A 20234-nucleotide genomic window follows, 5' to 3' on the forward strand; every position below is an offset into this window, starting at 1 on the left:
TTGCTGAAGTTTCCGGGGGAAGTACACCTCTCAACAGCCTGGCCTCCTTTATGTAGAAGGGGGAAACAAGGGGTGGTCCCCAACCAGTCGTGCTAGGCTCTCCTCCTACCTCCCAATCTCCAGGAAACAGACCAGCAGGGGGTACAGAGCCAAATACAGAGTTTATTGGCCACCTGCTGACCACCTCTCACTTTGAGGAGTGACTTCCACAGGCTGACCCACCACGCCCACCCCAGAGGGGCTTCCAGTCCTGGAGGCACCCTGGCCCAGCCCCTGGGAGAAGGCACTGTAACAGGCAAAGAGGGGCCACTGGAGCACCCCCAGGTAACAGCCTGGAGGAGTGGGGATGGGGGACTGAAGCCCTGGCCCCAGTATTTTGGAGGGAGCTGGCCCTGGAAGGAGGGTAGCATCTTGCCACTCCCTGGGTCCCCCAGAGTGGGACTGCCCCTTGGGGTAGTTGAGGTGGGGGATGAGTGGGCCTCACTTCTCAAAGTGGTCCAGGGGGTAGTGCTCCCCGTAGGTCTGGAGGTGCCTGGCCAGGGCCTCCTGCTGCTTGCGTAGCTGGGTGGGCATCTCCTGGTACACGTCTGAGAAGAGCAAGTTGGGGTTGGGCTTCGGCTTTCGCTCCGCCTGCTCAAAGGCCTCCATCACCTGGGGGATGGGGGATAGTAGACATGCAGCCTGTGGGATATCAGCGCTTGGGAGGGGTTACCCCTCAGCGCCTGGGTTCCCATATAAACCGAGATAAGGATCTAGCAGTGGTGAGAACTAACAACCTCGTCAACTCCCCCCAAAGTTGGCCTCTCCTCTCCTGCACCACTGGGCACTGCCCTAAATGCAAGAATTGGTTTAGCCTCTCAGCAGAACTAGGCAGCAGGCAGTTTAGAGGCAAGGAATCCAAGGCACAGAGGGGACGCACCTCAGTGATGTCCTCGGGGCCCAAGCCAGGGTGGTCCTAACCACTGGGCACAGTGCCCCGGCTCCCTAGGCCATTGAGGGCCGCGCGTGGACCCGGGTGGGACACTCACTGCACCTAACGAGGTCACCTACCCTCTAACAATGGTCCTCCATGTCCCTGCTCAGATATGAGGGCGTGGAGGGCAAGCATCGTGCCAGGGACACAGATAGAACCAGCAGAGGAACATAGGCAGCCCACCGTAGCAGACCACACTTAGGGGCATCACTGGGCTATGCCTGAGCCTCCCAGTAACGTGTCCCCCAGTCCTTCCAGGATTCTCCGCCATTTCCCACCCCAGAACACGTCCCCTGAGGCATGGGTTTCCAACAGAAGGAGGCCCCCACCTTCTTGCGGGACTGCTTCCTCCAGGCCTTCTCCTGCTCGTCATCCCACCAGCCCCGACTCTGCAGATAGTGGCGCAGCCGGGAGATGGGGTGGTCCTGCTTGTCCCAGTAATTGACCTCGTCCACTGACCGGTAGGCTGAGCTATCGTCACTAGTGCTATGGTGACCGATCCTGCCAGTGGACAGGGCCAGGTTCAGGTTGAAGCCCCCCATTGTAGGTCAGGACTGGGGTGGGGGGGGCGGTGGATGAGAGAAGGGATGGCAATAGAATAAAGGCAACAAAGGTGATCCAACACAGGCGATGGGGTCATGTTCTGGGGACAGTGACCAATGCAGGGGAGATGGTGTCAAGACCGCAGGGGAAGAGGGGGGAGGCAGGCACCTGTAGGTCATGGCCTCGATGAGGAAGGGCTGGTTCTCTGCCACGGCCCGCCGCCGGGCCTCCTTGGTGGCATTGTACACAGCGAACACGTCGTTGCCGTCCACACGGATGGACATGATGCCATAGCCCGGGCCTCGGGCAGCTGTGGGGACAGAGAGGCAGGTTGGACCCTGGGACTCAGATGAGGACAATGAGCAGAGAGCAGGGAGAGGGAAGGAGAGGGGAGCAAGCAAAGCAGCATTCCGGTGACCTTCCTTGTTCCAAACACCAGGAGGAAAAAGGCCCAGGGGGTGGGAGGGAGGGCATGCTGGCAGACTGGGGAGCAGCCTGCTGGGACCCTACCAATGCCGTCCCCGCGGTACTGCTCCGAGGTGGGCGTGGAGATGGCATAGCCGTTGTTCCGGCAGAAGAAGATGATGGGGCACTCGAGAGTGGCGGCGAAGTTGAAGCCGGCATGTGCATCCCCCTCGCTGGCCGCCCCCTCCCCAAAGTAGCAGATGACCACCCTGTTGGCGTTGGCCCGCTTGGCCGCGTAGGCTGCCCCCACCGCTGTAGGGAGAGAAGGGGGTGAGCAGGAGCAGAGCCACATGCTCTCCCCACCCCACCAGCTCTGACCTCTCGCCCAACCCCACAACCTGCCTCAACCCTACTCTTGCCTCTCAGCTGACGGCCGCTGCCCTCTCCAGCTCCACAGGCTCCTCTGACTCCAGGCTGTGCCACCCCCCACACCTCTTCCACCTTCACAACCTGGCTAGAATCTGACCCCGGCCCTCTGCCTCTTTCAAGGCAATCTACTCCACCAGTCACCTCTGGCCTGAGTTCCCAGACCTGAGCCTCCTCACTGGCCTCCCCACCCCCACCCCATTACCCTAGGATGGCAGATGGCCAGATGCAAGTTAAAAATGGTCAAAGTGTGAACCAGGCTGACATTCCACCCCAGGGGCTCTCTTTCCTAAGGCTCCCATTCCACTCCAGGCAAAGGTCAAAGGCCCAGTTTCCCCTATATCTGAACCCTTCCTGAACCTCTAAGCCCATCCTGCCGCCACCCCCCCACCCCTTGCCCCCAGTTCCCCAGGCTCCTCCTGCCCCTCAAGCAAGCACTTGCTTCAAGACCCCACGTGGCTTCCTCCCCAGCTCCTCTTGGTCTGTACTGAAATGTCACCTGTGGTATGACCCCCACCTTCCTCCATGGCACACACAGGACTCCCTCTCGGCTTTGTTTCTCCCTGCAGGACTTCTCAGTCCTGATCTGCTCCCAGTGCCCCTCCTGCATGCTTACTGCTGGTCTCCCCCACATGGAGGAGGGCTGAGATATTGTCTGTCTCTCGTTCACTGAGCCTCACATGATGCCTACAAATAGGGACTCCATATATTGGCCCACTAAGCAGCTTAATGGTCACTCAAACGGAAGGTAAGGGCCAGGGCCCAGCCTCCTGGAAATCCTACCTACCTTCAAGGAATGTGCCACATCCCCTCACAAAGCCGTCCTACCTGCCTCCCACCTCAGAGGTGCAAACAGCTCCTCATTCCCAGAGCACTATGACCTGACAGGTAAGGTTGGGCTTTCCTAGCAGCCCACTGCTGAGCCCCAGGGACACACCAATGCGTGATTCTTGTTCACTGTGGGGCGGAGCCCAGCCCAACCCTGGACCCCTCAACCAACCAGATGGCAGGATCCAGAGGGCAGGGAGCAAGGTCAGGCTCCAGGGTCTCCAAGCCGTGTGGATGCAAGCCTCTCCCCTGTGGGGTCAACTTCCCAAGCTGTCACTTTTGAGGAAAAGACTAGCTGTTTTAGGTATTGTGGACTTCCAGAGTAAGCTTCAGGGGTAGTCAAACTCCAAGGACTGAGGCAGAGCAGGGTCGGGGGCAAGAACTCAGCTCTGGAGCCACAGCCACACCTGAGTCCCTGCTCCTCACTGCCTGCCGGGCAACCCTTGGCAAGGAAGTTGGTATCCGCTCAGTCATGCGCAGCTGCTGTGCCGGTGAGGGTGAGCGGATGAATGAACGGGATGGGATACAGTCTAGGACACCAGGGCCCTCCTGAAGAGGCTCCCAGATGAACGGTGTCTGTAAAGCCTGGAACCAGACCAGCGTTCTGACCCCAAGGGATGCAAAGGGGCCGAGTCCTCACCCTGCGGGATCTGCGTGGCCAATGGAGAGGAGATGGTGACGAAGTGGCGATCCTTGCAGCCATAGTGCACGGGCATCTGGCGCCCCTTGCCCGGGTCGCTGACGTTACCGTAGCACTGGGCCATGAACAGCTCCAGGGGATAGTCTCTGTACATGAGCACACCTGGGGGGAGGGGGGAGGCAGCTGTGTGAGCCTGTGGGGAGGCGGGGGGATAGGAATGGGGGTGTTCCAGGGCATGCTCCTTTCTGTCCAGGCTCTGGCTCCCTGTCCTCCCTGGTGGTTCCAGAAAGGAACTGGCCTCAAACTACAGGGGAGATTCAGATGGTTGTGGCAACCAGGCAGTAGGGCAGACTAGAAAGCATAGGCCTGTCCCCAAAGGGAGGTCAGTGTTCCAGCCACCTGACAGCTGCTCAGGGACGCTGGGTGGCCCAGGTCTTCAAAAGAAGGCAAAATCTGGCTTAAGTTTTTTTTGTTTTTTTTTTTTTTTAAATGAGAAACTACCTGATGTTTCTGTTTCAACTAATAAAATTACTTCAGAAGTCATTCTCTTAACCAAACAAAACTACGGGCTGCTAGTGCACAACTTCTGAACCAGAGAGACAATATCTGAATCTGCTTATGATGGTAAAATCCTTCCTTCAAACAAACCCTCACCACCAAATGGAACTGCTCTGAGTGTAGGGGGTCTTGCCTGCTAAGTCAGAGGACAGGAGTTGGTTGAGATGGTCCTGGGATGAGCAATGACCCACTATGGCCCACCTGAAAAGGGAGGGGATCGTCACACCTGCACCTGAGGGGCCAGGCTGGGGTTCCAGGACACCAGCAGAAACACCCAGAACCTGAGCATTACAGAGCAGCTGGCTGGCGCAGGCATTTCCAAATCTTTTCCTTTACTAAAGGAACTCTTTCTTCACATGATGACATAATGGGGGTCACATTCTACAGGAGTCACATTCTGTGCAGGCTGTGCACATCTTCCCTGAATAACTACAATATGGGGGATGTCTGGGTGGCTCAGTGGTTGAGCATTTGCCTTCGGCTCAGGTCCTGATCCCGGAGTCCTGAGATCAAGTCCTGCACCGGGCTCCCTGCGGGGAGCCTGCTTCTCCCTCTGCCTGTGTCTCTGGCTCTGTGTCTCTCATGAATAAATAAATAAAATCTTGAAAAAAAAAATTAACCACAATATGAGAATAATGTTTTGTGACAGGCGCCTTCATCCCAAGCACTTTCCAGAGGTTAACTTGATTAAAAACAACCCCCCGAGGGTGGTGAGATTATTCTCATTTACAGATGAGGAAACTGAGGTAGGAGAGCTCCCATAACCAGCTCGAGGTCACACCGCGAAGTGGCAAGTGGCGGAGTAGAGTGCCCGGGGCCACACAAAACTTGCATTTCATGACTAAGCCTGCAGAAGAACGGGGTAGGCAGTGGAAGGGAGTAGGTCTATTTACCAGCTAATGGGGTGCCACCTCCGAGATACCCCACACCCACACACACACAGTGAGCATCGCCCAGACAATTGGCTCTGCAAGCTTGCACTTGAAATGGAGGTTGGGGTGAGGAGCGCTGGGTGTGACTTCAGCTTTCACCATTCATGTAACCAGATGTGGGATTTCCTGTCATGCAACACACACTCACACAGAGTGGCCACACTGTATATAAAACAGATCAAAGGGGGGATGCTCTGGTTGAAACAGGAAAAGGGAGCTGTGTGGAAGGGGCTGCCTCACAATGCGGTCCGTGGCCCACCACATGAGAGTCAGTGGGTGGGGACATTACAAACATAGCGTCCTGGCCCCAGGGCCTGGGTGGTTCTGACTTGGCCCAGGAAACTGCAGGCCCTGTGGCAACTACTGCTCTGGATGGAAACGGTGCCGTCTCTGAGCTCCTCGTCACGAGTGTCCCTTCCTGCCCAGTTACCATGGTCAGCAATCCATGTACATCCTTGGTTCATACCAAACAGCCCCGCATACGCAGTGAGTGAGGGCTGACTCCTGGAGACCCCTGCTCCACCCCATGAGGCATGTGGCCTGGGTACTGGGACATGTCCCGGGCTTTCTATCACCTGACTCAGACAAGGAAACATGGCTGCTGGGTGGCTCCTTCCTCCAGCGGGGTCTAGGCAGGTAAAAGGCAGTAGAGCCCCCACTGCTTCCAGCACTTAGAACAGCACCGTAGCCTATGAGAGCTCAGTGAGTGCCAGCTACTGGTCTGAGCACCCTTGCTCTCCCCACTTCATCGCTGGGGACTGAGAGAGGGGAGTGGCTGCTGAGTCAAGGCCAGGTACAGAATTCAGTAGTTCCTTCCCCAGCGACTGTGCACCCCACATAGCTGCTCAGACTCAGGGGCTCCTTGCCGAGGCCTCAGCACAGGAGGGATCCCTCCTGCAGGGCAGCCAAGGACCACCGTGGACCAGCTTGCCCCACCAGCCTGCATCCCTGCTGAAGAGTCCCAGGTGAGAGGCCTGCACATCATCTCCAACTCTGAGCGCTTACCCAGTGCCAGGCCGTGTGCTGATGGCTTTGTATGCCCTGCCCCACGAATCCCCCCCCCATCACCCCTCAGTGCTCATGGGTCTGCTTCATACTTCATCTCCTCTCCAACCCTTCCCTCCTGTCACTCACTCACTCAGAAGGGGCCAGATCCTCCCTGGAGTTGCCAGGTCCCTCCTACCTGCTCTGCTCCCTAAAGGGCACGGTGCTTGGGAGAGGCCAGGAGCGCCCCATACTATGGATGGGTCCCCGTGTGTGCCCACCCCAGAGCCAGGCCTGTCCTGACTGCGTGCTGCCAGCACCCCCAGGGCAGGGGTCACAGTACCATCATCAGTTCTGTATCAGAGACCAGAACACGGAGGCTCACAGAAGGGAACGGACTTGCCCCAAATCTGACAGCTGGTAGCCGGCAGAGCATGGGCAGCCACTAGTACAGGCTCTTCCGTACAGTGCTGCCTGGCCTCCAGATGGAGGAAGCCTGCCTCCACAAACTCCTGCCCCCGGCTTCACTCTTTCTTGCTCAGAAAGCTCTTCCTCCAGCTCCTTAGACCTCTCTGGCATCACGCTACTCCTGGACCAGCACATGGGTAGCTGATTTGAGACTAGCCTTCCCACCAGGAGGCACTGGGCCTGACCTGCCTCCGTGGGGACCACAGACTCAGGCCTCCAGAATCTGGAGAGCAGACATACCTGCCTCCCGGTACTGGCCAAACACCAGGTCCGTGTTGTCCAGGGCTGCTGCACTCCCCACATGCGTCCCTTCCTCGCCATAGTTGGTCATGTAGAAGGAGATCCGGCCCTGCGGGGTGCAGGAGGGCCTGGGCTCAGTTATGTTGGCCAATGGCAGGGAACCATCCAAATAACTAAACCAACTTCTGGAGACTTCATCAATCACCAGACACTTCCTGGGCTGGCCCCACTGGGGCTCCCACCTTCACAGAAGAATTGCCAGATTGGTGAAAACCAGAGTGATGGAGCTGTGACAGGGAGGCCCACATGGCTGTCCAGCCCACCATGAGGGGCACCAAGGAGAAAGGCCTGAGCCCAGCAAAGCTGGGGGTAGATGCAGGCTTCCAGGCAGAGGAAGCAGTAAAGGCCACGAGGCAGGAATGGCTGGGATAGTAAGTGGGAGGAGTGCGGACAGGAAACGTGGGAGAGGCAATACCAGGAAAGCTGTGAATGGCACACCTGAATTTTACCTTGAGAACTGCACCCACGGCTCTCCTCAGGGGAGTGACCATTTAGAAAGGTCTCTCTGGCTGTCAGGTGGGAAATGGATGGAATGCAGCCCAGCCAGGCAGGAGGGGGTGGTGGCCTGGCCTGGCCATGGCAGGAGGAGCAGAGGGGTGAGTCTTAAGCAGAGTCAGAGCGCCAGGGAGCAGCAGACCCTGCCAGCTGGCCACACCAGTGCCCTGAGCGGACTCCTTTCTCCTGAGCCCCCCAATCTCAGAGCCTGGAAAGTCCAACATCAGGTTCCCAATCTCCCTTACAGCCAGAGGTAGCTGTGGGACACAGTTCTGGCCAGAGACTTAAGAGCAGGTCTGCTTTTGCTTTCTTGATAAAAAAGAGATGGGTGTAGCTGGCGCCAGTCCTTCTTCTGCCTGGCACACAGCTGTGAGGCTGGACCAGGGGCAGCCATCTTGTGACAATGAGGCAACAAGTGTGGGATGAAAACCAACTCGCCCACGATGGTAAAGCAGAAAGGTAGGAAGTCTGGGGTCCTGATGTGGTGCCAAGTAGCAGAATGGATTTCTAACTAAACCCACAAGGACAAAGTAAATTAGACGGGAGAAAGTTCTGTGAGGCAGAGAAAGGAGACAGGAAGGAGAAGCAGGTCTCCAGTTTGGGCAGATGGGTAGATGGTGGCACCCTCTGCTGAAAAACGCTCTAAGGGAAAAAGTCGCCCAGGTCAAGTTTGGACAGGCTGAATTTGGTGTACGACATACAAGGCAAGAAGCCAGGTAGATCTGGGGCTAAAAAGTGAAGTCCAGCTGGAGAGTTGGAGAACCTCTGGCATAGAGCCAGAACTAGGCTCCCCAGCACCATGTGAACAGTGAGAGCTCAGGTGAAAGAGCCCTCTGCCCAGTCCTCATGTGTTCTACAGGGATGGCTTTCCAAGTGGTGGGAGAACGAGATGAATACTACTTTCTTCTAAGTGGGGAGCCAATTAAAAGTTAATTGACCTCCCACAGCCACGTGGGCGGATGCTGGCCACTTAAGGCCTGGGAGAGCTGTGGAGAGTGCTGTGGGAGGAGCCTGAGTGCCCTCCCACCCAGGAAACAGGACCTGGCTGGTGGCAGAGGTCACAGTTTGCCTCCCCAGTATCCTACCTCCCTTCCCATTTGCTAACCGAGACCTCATTCCACAGGCAGCAACTGCCTGGATGGAAAGACCACATCTTGGGCACACCTGGGTGGCTCAGTGGTTCAGCATCTGCCTTTGGCTCAGGGCGTGATCCCAGGACCCTGGGATTGAGTCCCACATCATTCTCCCTACACGCAGCCTGCTTCTCCCTCTGCCTATGTCTCTGCCTCTCTCTGTCTCTCGTGAATAAATAAATAAAAATCTTAAAAAAAAAAAAAAAAAGACCACATTTTGGGCTCCCTTGTAGCTGGGAGGGACCGGTGCAGTGTCAGATGCTACTGGGTGGGACGGTCTGCAGAGTTCTAGAAAGGGGAGTATGAGGAGATAGCTGGGACATGCCATGTCTGACCTGCCAGCTTCCTTCACTTCCTGCCTGGAATGAGGCATGATGGAGGGAGCTCCAGTGGCCATTTGGTTCATGAAGGGCCCTCGAGGCTAGAAGCCAAAGCTGGGTCTCCAGTGACATCGTGGTGCCACCATACCAGCCCCAAACCACCTGTTCTCAGAATTACTTTATAGAAGACAAAAACCCTACTAATCTGTTTAAGCTACTGCATTTGTTTCTGTTGGGATTTGGAGGGAGCTCAAGGGGAGGTCCGTTAGTTACAGCTAAAGAGAAGCCTAGCTAATGCAAGCTGAGCCTTGACATACGAGTTGATCTTACTGAGGCCTCCTCTGTGGCAGCCAGTAGACAAGGGGCTTTATGTGCTGGGCCTCACAGAATCCCTACCCCTACCTTGCTATTCCCACTTGTCAACATCCTGAAGAGACTGAGGCAGAGATGGGAAACATCGCTGCCCAAAGTCATAGCTGTGACTGTACCCATATTGGCTGGATTCCAAAGCCCCTGTTTGTGCAGCCAACACAGGCAGGAAGGAGCCCGGGCATGTTGAGAGGGTGGGAGGGGTGGCCTGGCCTAGCGATAAGGCTGCGGAGAGGGGTGCAGAGAGCTGAGGCCACAGGGGAACAGGAAGGGCCAGACCTGCCCCTGTGGGCTGTGAGAGCCATGGGAAGTTTCTGAGCAAGTTTCAGGGTACAGGTACTACCGTAACTTGGAAAAACTCGCACATAATGTCCTGTGAGAGGGAGTCTGGTCAGAACTGCCCTGTAGGCCACTGGGCCTCAGGCTTTAGTCCAAGGGGGATGGTCTGGGGGCGTGACACAAATGCAGATTCTCAAGCCCACCCCTACTCCTGACCTACTCCTGGGCCCTTGGGTGGCCACTGCCCAACGTCCTTCCCCCCTTTCCCACAGAAACCCCTGGGCCCTGGGAGGGACAGATTCCACTGCTATCTTTACTTGGTTCCCGGGGATGGACACACGGTCCTCCTGGCCAGGGGCAGGCTCACAGCGGGGTCTGTGACCAAAGCCCAAGCAGTGAGCATTAATCATGGCCTTTTGCTGGAATATTAGTAAGTAGACCTTCTATCTCTACTGCTAAGCAGAAAGGGTAATTGCTGTGAGGCTGGCAGGGTGATAACAGCTAATATCTATTGTGTGCTGGCTAAACACCAGTGTCGCTCTTCCTGAGGCCATTACATATGCCACCACTTGTCTTTAAGCCAATGCCATGAATGAAGTACAGACAAGAAAACTAAGCAACCTTCCCAGGGCCCCAAAGCTAGAGAGTGACCAAAGGAAGACTTCAGTTGTAAAGTCCTGCTCTAGAGCCCCTACCCTGATCCTTTCTCTGCCACCTGTCCTGGAGCCTAGACTTTCCAGAGATAACTGCTGCCTGAGAATGAAGGAAGCCAAGATAGTAGAAAAGACACTTGGACAGAGAAACAGGTCTAATAACATTGAGCATCTTGGATCTAGCTACACCTGAAACAGGACCCTCTGGACTTGAAGTTATTTGAGTCAATAAATTGTCTCTTTGATGACACTGCTCTGACCGGGTCTCTGCCCACTGATACGGACACGGCTGAGGCTCACAGCACAATCTGACATGGGCACCCCAGGAAGCACAGAGGGTCACTCTGTTTCTCAGGACTGTGAGCTCCCAAGTGAAAGGCCCATCAAGTCTTCCTGCCTGTCCCTTCCCAGCACAGCCATGCCCCGAGCCTGGAACACAGGAGGTATTTTTAGAGATCTGGTCCATCCCCCTGCCCTTGGGCAGCACCCTTCCCACACTCTTCCTTCAGAGCACCAACAGAGCTCCAAGAACTCTAAGGATCCCAAGACAAAGGATCTCCGTCCCACCTTCTCCTCCTTGGGAGTTATCTTCTGGGCCAAGAACAGGCAGGGTGACCTCGGGTCTTTCCCAGCACCCCCCAGCGCCAACCTGAGTCCACGCACCTGCCGCTGGGACTCGTAGAGGATGCGGTCCATGGTGTTGAGCAGAGTCATGCTCTTATAGAACTTGAGCACCTTCTCCTGGGGCAGCTGTGGATGGAGGCACAGACAGATGTGGGGCAGCTGGGATCAGAGAGGAGATGGACAAGGGGCCTGGGCGTGGGGGGCACAGGGTGGGAAGGAGGGGGCCTCTCACGTGGGGATCCTCGCTGGGGTTGATGATCTGGCCCTGCCGGTCCATGACGCGGTAGACGGGGATCCCAGAGATGACATTGGGCTGGATGAACTCTAGCTTGTCTATGAACTCCGCTGAGGCCCCCGGGAACTGGGGCTTGTCATCCAGGGATGGGAAGTGCTGCTGCTCCTGTCTCTGGGGGTGCTGGGGAGAGAGAGAAGAGGGTGGGGATGGGGATACCTATGTCAGGAGCAGCAGAGGTTCCCCTGACTCGACCACATAGCAGCAGGCAATATGGCCTGGTAGTTAAGCCACCAACGGCCCCAGAAGATCCTGGGGCCGTGGATCCCAGCTCTACCACGTTCTTCATGTGTGACCTTGGGCGAGTTACTAGAACTTCTTTATGTCTTGGTTCCTCATCTGTAATATTTGGGCACAGATACACTCTATCCTACAGGGTGGCTGTAAGGATCAAACCACTCAGTAGAGTAGTGGCTGGCTCAAGAACCAGCAGCCATTCTCCCAGAGGCCCAAACTCTTCACCTAGGCATCAAAGGCCCCCCCAGTCTGGCCAGACACCCCCTCTCTGTCTCCCACTGCCACCACAGGTGTGCGCGCGCGCGCACACACACACACACACACCCCAGTGCCCTCAAGTTGGCCAGATGGGCTCTTCGCTGACTCTGCACAACCAGAGCAGCTGCCCATAATAGAGCACGTCTGTGAGCTTTCAAGGGTCGGCCTGCCTGGGTTCAGATCCCTTGCTAGGTGACCATAGGAAAGTGACTTCTCCTCTCCAAGTCTCTCCTTTCTCATCTGTAAAAGGGAGACCACCTCATGGAGCTGCCATGACGCTTAAGGGAGATCATGCACATAAAACAGGAGAGGACTTAGAAGTTGAGCAAATGCTCGGGAAAATGTGAACTGTCACTTCTACCCCCACAGGGCTGCACCCACCTCTTCTCTAGAACATCTGTCATGCCCTACCCCTTGCCCCCCCCCCCCCCTCCGGCAAACTTCCACACTTCAGTGACCTCTGAACTCCAGTCCTAACCCCCATCCTCCAGGCCCAGACTGACTCCTTCAACAAATATTTAAGCACCTGCTTTGTTCTGAGCCTTGTGCTGTGTTCTGGGGACCTAAAAGAAGCAAGACATCTGTCACTGCTGCCCAGCAAGTATGGCTGAGGCTGATTCGTCTTTGCCAGAAAGAAGCCTTGAACACGGCAGAGTGGAAAGGAGCCAGTTTCTAAAGAAGCAACCTAAGAGCCGAGAGCCGGGGGACAGCTAGGAGTCAGGGAAGGAGCCCAGAGGCCGGGGTCACAGAACACGCAAAAGGCAGAAAGTGAGGGACCGGATATCACTTGCGGATCCCAGAGAGTGGCTGAAGGGGCCCTGTAGGGGGCACAGCACCTCCTCAGCTGGCTGGGAAAGCCCTGGGTAAGATCACTGAGAAGCCTCAAGGTGCTATGGGATGTGCACCAACCCCATTTCTCGGCCCTGGAGCTAGGCAGCCTTCAACAAGTCTCACCACTGCAACTGCTCCCCTGCATCAAGGACTTGCTGGCTGCCAGCTGAGCTCTGTACCCACAACTTCACTGAGTGCTCAGAGCGTGTCTGAGGCACAAAATGCCTACGATGGCCCTTGAGGAGGAAGCCAAGATATCGGGAGGCAAAAATCACCTGCACCAGAGCTAAAAATTTGTGAGTCAGGACTGAGCTTTCCAATTCAGGCTGGGCTCACATTCAGACCCCAAGGCCCCGCTCCTCACCCCAACTGCCACTGCTGCCCCGGTCATGGCCTGCTCGTCTACAGCTCCCTGCCCAGGGCCACCAGTGATTGCGGCTTCACTTCCAAGAGGAGCTCAACAAGTGTGGCCCAGTCCTCCAGGAGCTGGATCTCACACGGGTGCGTCCAGGTATGCCACCCACTCCCCCTCCTTTCATTGCCCAGGAGAGCATCCGAGCATCCGGGGGGGAAGTATGAGCACCGGGGCACTTATCTGCATTTGTGGCTCTGAGGAAATCAAGGAAATGACACTCCCCATGGCAGGGCAGGTCCAGGCCTGACAACGGGCAGCAGACTTCTCCCCTTGCGCTTGTGAGGGAAGCAGCTGAACGCTGGCCACCTGCACGCCTCTCCCCTCCTGAGCACCCACCCTGACAGACCTTTTCTTTCCGTCCCCCTGGAGGATCTGCAGTCTGTGACTGCCTCCCACACAGACCACAAGCTCAGTGAAGGCAGGGAGCAGGTCCAACTCGGCTGACACAGCAGACACTGGACAGGCCATTAATGAAGGGACAGATGAATGAGCAGTTAGGTTCGCTGGCCTCAGGCCAACTGACGTGGGTGCCAGGATCTTAGCTGTGTGGTTCTCTGCAAAACACCTTGTCCCTGGGACACCTGGGTAGCTCAGCGGTTGAGTGTGTGTCTTTGGCTCAGGGCGTGATCCCGGAGTCGAGTCTCGTGTTGGGCTCCCTGCATGGAGCCTGCTTCTCCCTCTGCCTGTGTCTGTGTCTCTGCCTCTCTCTCTCTGTGTGTTTCTCATGAATAAATAAATAAAATCTTTAAAAAAACAAATAAACAACAACAACAAAAAAAACCACCTTGTCCCTGCGAATTTCCCCATCCGTGGAAAGGCTGCATAGGGCTGTTGCAGAAAGTTCCTGACATGAGGCACACAAAAGGCTCAGGACAGGCATGGGACGTATTATGAGGTCAAAACTTGGTAAAAAGGAAAATAAAAATCTCAGATGGCTAGGAACGGGAAACAGAAAATGACTGGCTCTTTGGGAAGAGGACAGGGAAGAACTGGGGAGAAGGTCTGGCAGCAGGACACACCTGAGTGTAGCAGCAGACCATGGAACCCAAGGGCGGCAGCTTAGGGGCCAGCAGGAGGCAGAGGACTGAAAACAGAAAGGGCTGTCAGGGCAGGACTCTGCCTGCCTCCGGAGACTGGAGAGCTGCCATCCAGGCACCCTGGCGCACCCCCACATTGGCCTCAGGCCTTGTGGGAGTGCAGGGGGGGCCTTTCCTTCCTGGGCCTGTGGAAATGCTGGGGCGCTGTGCTCACTGGGTGAGCGGCCAGCCCTGAGGAAATGCTCCCCCTTGGGAGGGGTGGTAAAATGCCCACGAGGAAGGATGTGACTCCACCCACTTTTTCTTCAGATTGCAGTGGGGGTGGGGATGCCTTTATCCTGGTGGCCAGTAACTTACAATGGCAGAGGCTACAGAGATCTGCACAAAGCTTTCCTGCTAATCCCCTCTGGCCACACAGGAAACAGAGAGGCCTGCTCTGGATGGCCCGACTGCCCAGCAGGTACTGAGGTGCCCCCTGCGGGGCTACTTCCTCTGGTGCCGCTGCCAAGGTTAAGGTTAAGACTCCCTGCAGAGTAGACTGCAGCCTCCTGACTGCATAACTAGAGCTCCCTGAGCCTGTTTCCTCCTCCAGAAGCGGGGGTATGACCACCAATCTCACAGGTCATCACGGGGACGAAAGGAGCACTCAGCCTGGAGCCCCGCACATAACCAACACTCAGCAAACACAGGCAGCTCGTACTGTATTTGATGATCCTTACTGTCAAGCAGGTAGCTACCAAATAGCACCAGGCCAGGCCCTGAACAGGCTGGAGGCGAGTGAGAGCCAGGTGACCAACCCTGAACACATAGGTTACGGTCAGGGCCACGACAGCCAGATGGTTGACCACGCAGCAGGGCAGGGTGACGGACTCCAGGGCTAAACTGCCTGCTGGGTCCCCTTTCCAGCAGCAGCGTCCCCGCGTGTCCCTGAACCTGCGTCCCCTTGTGGAAAGGATGAGAACTGCTACTCCACAGGCCTGGGGTGAGGTGGGTACAAAGTACCTGCTGGGGCTCTAGGTGGAACTTGTGCTACCAGCATCAGAAGGAACATGAGGAAAAGCTTTCTGGAGAAGGGGAATTTTGCTGAGGCCTGCTGGACCAGCAGGGGTGAGCCAGGCAGAGACTAAGGGGAGGAAGGTGCCAGTCCCCTGGAACTACCAAGGCCGAGGCAAGAGTAGAGATACTGGGAGACCCTGAGGACCTGTAAGGCTGTGGCAAGTTAGTAACAAGAGCTAACTCAGTGCCACACAAAGCACTTCCTTGACACTTCTGTGTTCTCTGAACCCAGTGAGGCAGGCACTATTGCCTCACTTCTGTAGAACAGAGATGGCCCCAGTCTCAGAGAGGTAAAGTGACTCGTTCAAGAGCAGGGAGATCACGAATGATGTCAGCCTATGAATCCAGGCAGACTGACTACAGCTACCTTAGGAGCCTGGAGAGAAAGGTGGGGTCCGGTCGTGGACAGTTTTGTGGATGTGCCAGCGAACTGAGTCCTCTGCATCTAAGATAGCTAAGGTCACTCAGACCCAGGGGCTTCCACAGCACTACGCCGCCTGGGGCACTGCTAGTGGAAAGCCCCGAGGGAGGACATCCTTTCTCTGACCACACCAGATTTACTGTCCCTGGAGAAGAACTGCAGCCCCCCACTTTTGAGATCTTACTGAATGCTTGGGATACATGGGAAGTGCCTCCTAAGGACCATTTCCCTTCATCTTCACACCTCTGAGGGTGGCACTACTGCTGTCCCCATTTTACAGATGGACATTGGGGGACGGGGTAGGGGGGAAGGGGTCAGGAATGCTTCTCTGAGGAAGTGGCCCTCAGCCGACACTTAAAGGACCATATTCCTACCAAGGCCTCCAGGTGGACGGAGCTTATCCAAGGGAAGGAAAAAGGACCAGTGGCTAAAGTTCAGGGAGGGAAGGGCACAGTGAGGACTGAGGCTGGCCCCTCCAACCCAGCTTCTCCAGCCCAGAAGGCCCCAGGCAGAAGCTGCTCATACACGCCAAGGCCAGACTCAGCAGCATGTTGTAAGACTTGAACCAAAGCCCTATGGCTTCTCCTGGCAGCCTGGTACTATGGAGAGAAACTGGGCTTTAGAGTCCAGAACTCCAAGTTCAGACCTCACCTCTCTGGGCCTTGGTTTCCCCACTCGTCATAGGAGAAAACACCTTGCAGTGTGGCTGTATTAGATAGAATAATGGTGTGCAATGGCAGTGTAAATCATAAAGCATTTCCTGATGTGAAAAACGCAGGCTAGTTCCTTCAGACACCAGTCAAGAGGGAGATGGACCCATATGGTTAGGAACTGGTAATGACCATCTCCATTCGTGCCTCAGCACACGCTGGGCACCACCACTTGGAGATAATGCACAGGGCGCTAGAGCACTGGGTCCCCAATAGGCTGCCCCCGACAGCTGGGTCGAAGAAACATCATCACTGATGATCCACACAGACTGAACTCTAGATGTTCCCTCCCTCCCAGAGGAGGGACTCCAGTCATCCCCCCTGCTAAGCTCAAAGAAGTGAAGGGACATGGCTGGGGTCCCTCTTGCTTTCTGGGGTGGTGGCTGAGACTCAGGACTCCTTGACAATTAAGTTTCCTTTCTCCTCTTCTCCCTGAGCACTAAAACATCTGCTATGAACTGGAGGGGGAAGGAGGGAGGAAGGACCAGGCAAATGCCTCCCTGAGCTACAGGGTGTTTAGTTAAGAAAGCGATGAATGGGGAGAGGTAAGCAGGCAGAGATGAAGTCAGACAGCCCCAGCCTTTCCCCCGACCCCCCTGCACCAACAACCCATCCGTCAGCTACAACACCGCCTCTCAACCTTCCTCCAAAGCACTATCTCTGGGCTCAGCCTTGATGGGCTGAAACTGCATCATCCAATATGGCAGCCACCAGCTACTTGTGGCTATTTAAACTCATTAAAATTTTAAAAAATGAAAATGTCAGTTCCTGGGCCATATTAATCACATTCTGAGAGCTCAGTCGCCATGTGTAGTTAAGTGGCTACTGTACTGGACAGCACATATCCAAAACTTCATCATCGTCGCAAAATGTTCCAGTGGATAGATCCTGGTCCATAATCAACCCCTAAATTGATTAGGGATGCCTGGGTGGCTCAGTGGTTGACCCCCTGCCTTGGGCTCAAGTCATAATCCCTGGGTCCTGGAATGGAGCCCCAAATCAGGCTCCCTGCTCAGTGGGAAGTCTGCTTCTCCCTCTCCCTCTGCCCTCAACCCCACTCATGTGCACGTGTGTTCTCTCATTCTCTCTCATATAAATAAATAAAAATTTAAAATACTTATTTAAAATCTTCTTTGAAAAAAAATAAAATAAAATAAAAATAAAATCTTCTTTGACTAAATGCCATTACTCCTTCCCTTCACTCAAAAGTCTCCTTTTTAATCTGAAAAAAGTACTGAAAAAAGTAGGAGAGGGGTGCCTGGATGGCTCTGTTGGTAGAGCATAAGACTCTAGATCTCAGGGTTGTGAGTTCGAGCCCCATGTTGGGTGTACAGATTACTTACTGACTAAATAAATAAATAACATTTTACGGTGCCCAGGTGGCTCAGTCAGTTGAGCATTTTGCCTTTGGCTCAAGTCATGATCCCAGAGTCCTGGGATCCAGTCCCACATCACCTCTGGCTTGCTGCTCAGCAGGGAGCCTGCTTCTTCCTCTGCCCCTCACCCACCTGTGCTCTCACTCTCTCAAATAAATAAATAAATAAATAAATAAATAAATAAATAAATAAATGAATGAATAAATAAATCTTTTTAAAAAGTAAGTGGGGGGACGCCTGGGTGGCTCAGCAGTTGAGCATCTGCCTTTGGCTCAGGGCATGATGCCGGAAACCCGGGATCGAGTCCCACATCGGGTTCCCTGCATGGAGCCTGCTTCTCCCTCTGCCTGTGTCTCTCATGAATAAATAAATAAAATCTTTTTCAAAAAATAAGTGGGAAAAATAAAAGTGGGGAAGAAAAAAAAAAAAACAAAGACTATAAAAATATATAAATTTAGGGCAGCCCCGGTGGCGCAGCGGTTTAGCGCCGCCTGCAGCCCAGGGCATGATCCTGGAGATCCTGGATCAAGTCCCACGTCAGGCTCTCTGCATGGAGCCTGCTTCTCCCTCTGCCTGTGTCTCTGCCTCTCATTCTCTCTCTGTGTTTCTATGAATAAATAAAACCTTTTAAAAATTTTTGTTTAATATATAAATTTAAAATAAAATATAATAAAAGGTAGATATCTGAAAGACCCCCTCCAAAACCCCTATCCCATCACCCACCAAAAAGAGGGGAGTCAAGAGGGAAAAGTTATAGGGAGAGGGAACCAGGAAGGAAACATTTAATCAGCCTCAAATGACCTTTACCTACTTTCTGCCCTAGTCCTGCCCACCTCCTCCCCACAGGCCCAGCCAATGGACTAAGAAGGACTGGGATTGGCCAGGCAGGATCTGATTATTCCAAAAAAAGTGACAAAGAACCGCCTAAAGGCACCAGGCTACCCCACCCCCAGCCTGCTCCAGGAACCCTCCCATAATCACCTGCTTTGAGGACTCCTTTTCCTACCTATTCTCCCTCCTCTCAAACCTGGCCCATCCTCTCTCCCCAACTCCTTCCCTGCTCTTCTCCCTAAAGTGTCTTTCCCATAGATTCTATCTTCCTTCCCTAATGAATTAGGGAATCAGAGGGTCAGACCCAACCCCACAAAATCTTGGCGCTTTTCCCTCCAAGGGCCCTCACCTGTTCAGGTCCGACCAAGGTCACCTCCTTTCTTCTCCTGATCTCCAAGGTCAGTTTCTCTCCCTTCCCTCCACCCCCACTTTCAACAACAGTGACCAACATTCCTATTGCTTGTATCAAATACCAGGTCCAGTTCTCAGCACATTACATACTTGATTTTTACCACAACCCTACGAGGTGGTCAGTTAGCATTATAGAAAGGGGAACGCGCCCCTCTGTTGAGGTCCGGAGGGGCAGTCCTCTGTCCAGCATGTGGGGGACAGGAACCCGCCTTCCCAAACACTACTCTCTGACCTGGGAAATTTCAGTTCATGGTTCCGCAGCCCAAGGCCTCTCTCCCACTGAACGAGCTTCTAAGTTAGACTTCCGCTGTGTGAACTTACAGTTTGCAGCATCAACCCAAGGGAATTCTGACACTTTTGATAAGAATTGAGGCATCTCTCAAGTGTTACCCAGAAATGTGGGTGGGATGACCAGGTGGCTCAGTGGTTGAGCGTCTGCCTTCCGCCCAGGTCCTGATCCTGGGGTCCTGGGATCGAGTCCCCCATCAGGCTCCCTGCAGGGAGCCTGCTTCTCCCTCAGCCTCTCTCTGGGTCTCATGAATAAATAAAATCTCAAAAAAAAAAAAAAAAAAAAAAAGAACAATAGTAAAACAAACGCAGCGCACTATAAAAGCCCGCGTCGGAGAAGCTGATCTCTCTTTTCTCCTTCCTGAGGGGGAGCCACACCCGGAAGCCTCAGCCTCGGGCAGTCGCAGTCTCCAACGCCTGCGGGGCAATGTCTCGCCGTCCCACCGTGTCCCTCCACGCGGCCTCCCGTGGGCATGAGTGGCAACTAAAGCGGAACCCCTTCTCTCTCTCCAAGTTGTCTCCCTCTCTCCGGGCCCACAGAGGAGGCTGCCTCACTTCTCCTCTCCTGAGGGAGTGGAAGTTCTTCCCGAATGTCCTCACGGAGCAGCTCTCTCAGCCCCGGTCCCCTCTGTGACAGCCCTTCGCTCACTCCCTGCACGAACCCCACGTCGGAAGACGGCGTTGACATCCCTATTCTCCCTCGGGAAAAACTCCCCAGGTACTCACAGATCTAGCCAGCCCCCGAGCCCAAGGCCGGCGCAGGAGCAGGAGACCAGCCTGGCCCAAACCTCGACTCGAGCCCCAGACCCTCGCTGCCGCCGCCGCCACCGCCATCTTGGCTCACAACCCCTCAGAGCTCCGCCCCTCTCCTCGGCTAGACTGGGGGCTGCCCCTTCAGGAGCCTGACTCAAATGCTAGCACCGCCCTGCCAAGAAACCACCAGCGACCCACCCTGCAGTCTCCAGGGCACGGGTACGGGAGGAACAAACAATCTAGCTTGCCAAAATTACTCTCATCACCTCATCTTAGTTGTTTCTGTAACAGGCAAAGGAGAGGACAACCTGACCAGAGCCTTAGGGCTTTAGGGCGCGGGGGCTTCGGGTAGGACGAGTCCATGCCAAGGCCCGCCCTCTCTTCGCTA

At 55.0% G+C, this 20234-nt stretch overlaps 1 protein-coding gene across 3 annotated transcripts; it reads right to left on the minus strand.

The window, feature by feature from the left end:
* Positions 1-142: 142 nt before the first annotated feature.
* On the minus strand, positions 143-19978 carry BCKDHA (branched chain keto acid dehydrogenase E1 subunit alpha). 3 transcript variants are annotated; one of them, XM_038528796.1, is made up of 9 exons: positions 19820-19978; positions 11163-11345; positions 10970-11056; positions 6998-7106; positions 3816-3977; positions 2027-2233; positions 1685-1826; positions 1303-1474; positions 143-651 (listed from the first exon to the last, which is right to left on the minus strand). In XM_038528796.1, exons 1-9 carry the CDS (start codon positions 19925-19927, stop codon positions 481-483), a joined length of 1341 nt encoding a protein of 446 aa, XP_038384724.1. In that variant the 5' UTR covers positions 19928-19978; the 3' UTR covers positions 143-480. The 3 variants fall into 3 exon arrangements, with proteins under 3 accessions (XP_038384724.1, XP_038384725.1, XP_038384726.1); XM_038528797.1 differs by lacking the exon at positions 3816-3977; XM_038528798.1 differs by lacking the exon at positions 2027-2233.
* Between the last annotated feature and the right edge of the window lie 256 nt (positions 19979-20234).

Source organism: Canis lupus, chromosome 1, assembly GCF_011100685.1.
Source record: "Canis lupus familiaris isolate Mischka breed German Shepherd chromosome 1, alternate assembly UU_Cfam_GSD_1.0, whole genome shotgun sequence".
Taxonomy (NCBI): domain Eukaryota; kingdom Metazoa; phylum Chordata; class Mammalia; order Carnivora; family Canidae; genus Canis; species Canis lupus.